The sequence below is a fragment of the Oreochromis aureus genome, linkage group 13 (genome assembly GCF_013358895.1).
Source record: "Oreochromis aureus strain Israel breed Guangdong linkage group 13, ZZ_aureus, whole genome shotgun sequence".
Classification (NCBI taxonomy): Eukaryota; Metazoa; Chordata; class Actinopteri; order Cichliformes; family Cichlidae; genus Oreochromis; species Oreochromis aureus.
The window spans coordinates 25153893-25160045 of NC_052954.1; the positions used below are offsets into that span (position 1 = coordinate 25153893).

Genomic DNA, 6153 nt, shown 5'->3' on the forward strand with positions numbered 1-6153 from the left:
CCTCACGTCCTTAAAATTGAAAAATCATCTATCTATCTATCTATCTATCTATCTATCTATCTATCTATCTATCTATCTATCTATCTATCTATCTATCTATCTATCTATCTATCTATCTATCTATCTATTTTTTTAAAACTGCAACCGTGGGAAGCAACAGATGCCGCTTTGCATTTTCCTCCTTTAAGGTTCCCTCGCAGCGTTTATGATTAGAAAACAGATAATCCCGGGATATCGACCCGTGCATGCCGACAGTCTGCCCACACATAGAAGACAATATCCCCTTTCTTACAGGAGATATATGTGTCAGAGGCTAACAGCTTTTGATTTTCAGTAATGCTATCTGATTATGTATTTTCCTAACTTTGGGAAGTGGTGGCTCAGAGCACATTTAAAAAGCCAGAGGAAATAAGGCTGAATACATGGTTTGTGCGTTGTTCTGCATTTAAAATTACATAAATGAGCTGGAGGGAAAAAATGTCTAAATATCCTCAACTGAAACTACAAATTATCATAAATACTATCGTTCAAGCAATATTTCTGTAACACTGTAAATATCGACGTTTACCTGCAGATGCTCTAAAAAATGTTTCTTAAAGTTTTATATATTTTGTCCTCCAGCTTATATGGCTTTAAAATATTGTAAGGAGGTGACCCGTAAGAGACAAAAAATGCCAAGAAAATGTCAAGAATAATTCAGAATCAAAGAAATTCTCGACTTTATTCCACGTGTTTCTTTTTTTTTTTATTGTAAAGGGTATATGAAACTATAGGTGAATCGTTTTATGTTTCATCATTTATCGCAGAGTTTACATGCAGTCTCTCCCCAAATGAAAATGCAAATAATTATAACAATAATATCAAGGGGTTAGAATATTTTATCTTATCACGGCCCCTATGAGACACGTTTAACTGGCATACTCCATCAGCCCACCCTCCCCCAAACAAACAAAGAAACAAACAAACAAAAATAACCGTTTATGGCTCTCTTTAAAAACCCCATGTAAACAGAAAGGCGATGGGTACCCTTAACTTTGTGCCTATAGAGTCTGGTGATAAAGGCTAATCTAAACCCCTAAAATAACAACTGTAGGCTAATAGTAACAAGAATTAAGACACTTTATTGTTATTGTTTTCAACAATATAACATATTACGTTTTTACATTCCGGTAAAGTTTTCTTTCTTTCTTCCTTCCTTTCTTCTGTTCTTTCGTTAATCAAATTTTTATCCCCAGCACTGCAGTAAAACAAGCCATCTCAAAAAACTACTACTTTTACTTACTTTTTCCAAATTATATTTTCCTCAAGCGAATTAACGAAAAAAAAAAAAGTTCGGTAGGGTCCTGTTTAAGTATATTTGGAAAGTTCTTAAGTGCTCTGCTCTGAACTCTTGATTCTAGAAAATCCCCGAAACAAGGGCTCGTTCAGTTTGGGGATAAGAGGAGGTGTTGCGCTCACTGGCAGGTTTTTCCCCTCTCCACTTGTTGAAAAAGATTTTAAAGGTTGAATATGAGACTAAATGATTTGTTACGGTGGCTGTTTTCGCAGTGTTCCAGTCTGTCTGCCTTGCACCGTGCCGCAAGTGCTTGAAGCTTAACTCACACCACCTCGTAAATTATTTTCCCCCAAAAATGGCGCTCTCCGTCTCCCTTCAGTGACGGCTTTTAAGAGCCGAGGTCCACTAGATTAGAAGACATAGGGTTCAGTATGGTGTCATGATGCAATGAGTGGTGATGGTGCATCGAGTCTGGGCCGCTGGGTACCGGGATTGCGCTGGGTCCCGGCGGGGGCGCAAGGCCGTGCAGGGACGGTAAACCGGGGTTTGCGCCGAGGAGCTGAGCCGGACTCGGAGACGTGTGATCCGGAGTCCCAGAAGGTGTTTTATCGTCGTCCGAGCTCCCCAAAATAGTTTTATTTCCATTAATAGAAGAAGTCAATGGGTTGTGACTGTTGCTGTTGGAGTTCTCGTTGTTTTCTCTGCGAACAGAAACCAAAATCACACATCAGTTTGGTACAAATGCGGAATTACAACACGTCTGCGAAAAAGTGCATAATAAACAGGCAGATTTAGGTTAACTGAAATTTTCATATCTCGGAGTAAAACCTACAGGAACAAAGACACCAGCTAAATTTAGCTTAACATGTTTAAGGTTGCATTAAAAATATGAACATGAACACAAACTTGAATTAAAGTGGCACACACAATTCTGTTGTGTTTCCTAGAATATTTATTGGGTTGTGACACTTTTACAACAGCCATAATAATCTCATTAATGTATCAGTTCTTAGTCTGATTATTTATTAATGTTCACACGAGAATACATTCAGGCACGTGTGCCCAGATGCAATTAGTAAGCCAGCAAAAATAATTAGAGGCTCAATTCACCACAGAAGCGCAGTGTCAGTGTATCAGTAGTAAAGAGTGACTGGAAGATAATAAATCCATTTGACTACTGAACTTGCATGAAACTTTCAGAGCAAGTTAATTTAACCATAGTGACCTGTGAAGAAGCTCAACCTGAGCAAGCCCTCGGCCACTCGAGGAGAGCTCGTCCACAGCTCTAAATAAATGACAGGCCTAATCATTCTGAAACGCGTGCGTACTGCGTATGGCATAGTTCATAGGTTTGCAGTGAGGCTTTTCTCAGTGGGAAGACATGATTTACGTGGAGCTTTCAGCTCGAATTAGTGGCCAGGGGGTGAAAGAAGACACCGACCCAGTGAACACCTGACAAAAACACATCTCCCACACCTCTCTACATGCCTGACTGTATAATTTCCAAACTCTGAAATGTGCAAACGACTCATAATGAAATGTCAGCCTGGCTGATGTGAAGGCCAGACGAGAAGCCACATCAATTACACCGCAAAACATCTTTCATACATGTTCTGATATGTTTCCTTGCATATACCATGTGTTCATCCAGTGTCTGTGATTCACAGTAGTCTGCATATATTTCTTTTCTGATCTTAACGTGAAAGTCAAGTTTCATGTTATAATCAGTGTGGTTACTAAAACATAAAAGTGGGGTAAAAGCAACGTTTATAACCTTGTAATTTACCTGACAACACGTCTTTAATTTCGTGCGTTTCAACTTTTAATAGGGGCTTACACAGTTATCACAGAAATACATACAGTGCAACTTTAGTTTGAGAGCCGTCTTCTACGACAGTAAAATATAGAATCGATCTGTGGCGATCGAATAAGATCCGAAAATATGTCCATGCTATGTAAGTCAAATAAATTTCCAGATGTAGGTCAGAAATTTATTTTTGCGCACAGAGTCAGCAGTGGCAGTCTGTGACTCAGCAACAGTTTGGAACTACCTCCTATGTTTTGCTTGATGTGACAATGATTAAAAAAAAGAAGATAATCTAATCTGAGATTAGATTAAGCGTCTGTTTTAAGAAGTAAATATACCCTTACCTTTCCTTTGCCTCAGCCGCTCGATCTCTCTGCCGTCTGTTTTTGAACCAGTTGCTGACTTGCGTGGTCGTGAGTCCCGTGGCCTCGGCCAGCTCTCTTTTCTCCCGTGGGGATGGGTAAGGGTTGTGGGTGTACCACTCTCGGAGGATACTCCTGCTCTTCTCTTTGAAGCAATAGCTCGTCTCCTCTCCGTCCCAGATAGAGCGGGGCAGGGGGAACTTTCTCCGGACGCGGTACTTCCCTACGGCGCCGAGCGGACGGCCTCTCAGCTTCTCTGCCTCGATGTAGTGCGCTTTGAGCCACAGCTGCTGCAGTTTCGGGTGGTTGTGCGGCGAAAACTGGTGGCTCTCCAGAATCTTGTAGAGCTCTCGGAAGTTCCCCCGATGAAAAGCAACTACGGCTTTCGCTTTGAGAACACTCTCATTTTTGTGGAGGTGCTCGCACGCCGGGAGGGACCACAGAAAGCGCCCAAGACGCTCGATGTTCCCCCCTTGCTGGAGGACTTCGCAAACACAAGCCACTTGTTCTTGCGTAAAACCAAACGTCGGAAGCATGGACATGGCGACAAGTAAACCAATACAGATTATATTGTACCTTACTTCCACGTCTCTCCTCTCAGTGTCTCATTAAATCAAAACGCATTAAGTCCATAAGCGGCAAAAAGTCCCCAAAAGAGTTACCTAAAACGTAAAAGTGCCCAAGGTTAGGCAAAGTCCAACTGCGTATTATGGAATAAGCTCAAGTCCGTTCAGCCATGCGAAACCCCAGGCGACTATTCTCCATAAAGTTGCTGAGAAAGAAAGTTGCTACTCCTTCCACCGTCCTCCACCTTTTCTATGCCGTTTCAACATAAACTACTCCCGGAGACCGGGCTCGCTGGCTCGTTTTAATAATATTATTCTAAGCTGGCAAGACAAGCGATTATATGAACTCTGATTGGTCGGTTATCTGACCCACGGATGGTGAGGATAAGACAATAGCCTTAGTCAAATTATTTGCCATGGTTACGCTGTCACTCAAAGTAACCCGATATGCTTTGAGGTGGCTCCCTGGCAAAATCAACCTGATTGTTCCCTTCACGACCAGCCCGCCTACCAATAGAAGAATTGCTCAGATTTTTCCTTCTAAAACATTTTTTTCTTCCCCTTCACGTTGACAGACACCTCAGGCAGCCAAAGAGCGTAAAGCTGTGAGGAGCGTGGATGAGAAGAGCAGCGTTGATCCCACAGCCCGGGGAAGGATGGCGCCAGAGTGCACGGAGCCTGCTGCAGTTTGTCTTCATGTCCCCGGCAGCTCTCACAAATCAATCAAGATCTCCTTATTGCTTGGAACTTTAAAGTTAGTGTCTTCATTATTCCATAGACGTGAAATAACTGTCAACAAGTGACAGATTGTTAGACGGGTTTGAAAAAAAATGCTGCCACTTCTTTATAAAGTATATTTTTCTTCTAGTAAACGAAAAAATATAAATATGACCAAAAGTGAATCAGACTATTTCTGCTCCCGAGGATTGAAACGAGACTTAAACTCTAAGGTGCTGATGTGGGAGTGCAGTGGACCGACACCAGATTTGTTAATTATAATATTCACAAACCGGTATTCTACAGAGAGGTATTTAAAATAGCAAAAAGACGTTAGACTAAAGTTATTTGTTTTACAAGCAGGCTTTGTCTAATAGTCATACTCTCAAATACGTCGTATTAGTTTTAGACCTAAATAAACATGACATTTCTATATTAATAGCAACTAAAGAAATCTTATAATTGTTTTGCGAAGTATGTGTTGAGCTGAACTGGATTTAATATGCATGTGATGACAAAGATTATGAATATCTAAATGAGTGGCGAGGAAGCGGCTGCAGGAGCGCACAGATTGGCAAACAATCTCAAGGTGTGCAGCCGCTTCATAGGGAAATAAGGTGGCCGTGTGTGCAGTGGAGTGTGCGGGACAAAGAGCGGAGAAGAAGGAAAGTCTGGCAGGCGACATCGAAGAAGAAAAACGGCTTCAATCAGCACACCGGTGAGACAAATATTTCCGTCTGTATTTCTGTCATCTGACTCACGAGGTTTAGCGCATCAGCGAGTAAATTATCTGGACTGACATATGAGATCTGAAGACAAGACCTAAGTAATCATTTTAATATGACGATTAAATTTTTTTTGAGAGTATGGCTGTAAAGAGGGGAGCTTATGTGAAAGTGAAAGGTATTTAAGGGTAAAAGGAGAGGAGGTTTTATAGTTAACTGAGGAGAAGTGAGTGATATGAGGTACTTGTTGAAATGATAGGACGACCTAAAAGAAACCGGCAGCAGCCCGATGTGCGCAAAAACTCAGGTTTGTAGTTGGACTCAGGTACACGAGGACATGCGTGCGTGTTACTGACTGCTGAACCAAAGATTGACCAGTTGGTAGATTTCTATCACCTCACCATGGGACCTCTTCATTAGAGATACGATTGTCAGGTACACCCACACTCGGTGTCACATCACTTGACACACACACACACACACACACACACACACACACACACACACACACACACACACACACTGCTTCTCTCTATCCTCATCATATATTATCAGTGCAAAACTAAAAAGCTCCGAGAGATTCCAGAAAGAAATGAGGTGCTGACGGCTGTAAAATAAAGGTATGAAGTGTGCAGAATTATTATTATTATTATTATTATTATTATTATTATTATTATTATTATTATTATTATTATTATTA

The 6153-nt window shown here is 41.2% G+C and overlaps 1 protein-coding gene across 1 annotated transcript; it reads right to left on the reverse strand.

Moving 5' to 3' along the window:
* Positions 1-719: 719 nt before the first annotated feature.
* Positions 720-4414, reverse strand: six2a (SIX homeobox 2a). Its single transcript, XM_031746776.2, has 2 exons — positions 3428-4414; positions 720-1977 (listed from the first exon to the last, which is right to left on the reverse strand). Exons 1-2 carry the CDS (start codon positions 3985-3987, stop codon positions 1665-1667), a joined length of 873 nt encoding a protein of 290 aa, XP_031602636.1. The 5' UTR covers positions 3988-4414; the 3' UTR covers positions 720-1664.
* Between the last annotated feature and the right edge of the window lie 1739 nt (positions 4415-6153).

Coding starts and splice junctions, on each gene's coding strand:
- six2a (XM_031746776.2), bottom strand. CDS start 3,987: ATGTCCATGCTTCCGACGTTTGGTTTTACGCAAGAACAAGTGGCTTGT. Junction 1,978..3,427: donor GCGGCTGAGGCAAAGGAAAG/GTAAGGGTATAT, acceptor TTCTGTTCGCAG/AGAAAACAACGAGAACTCCA.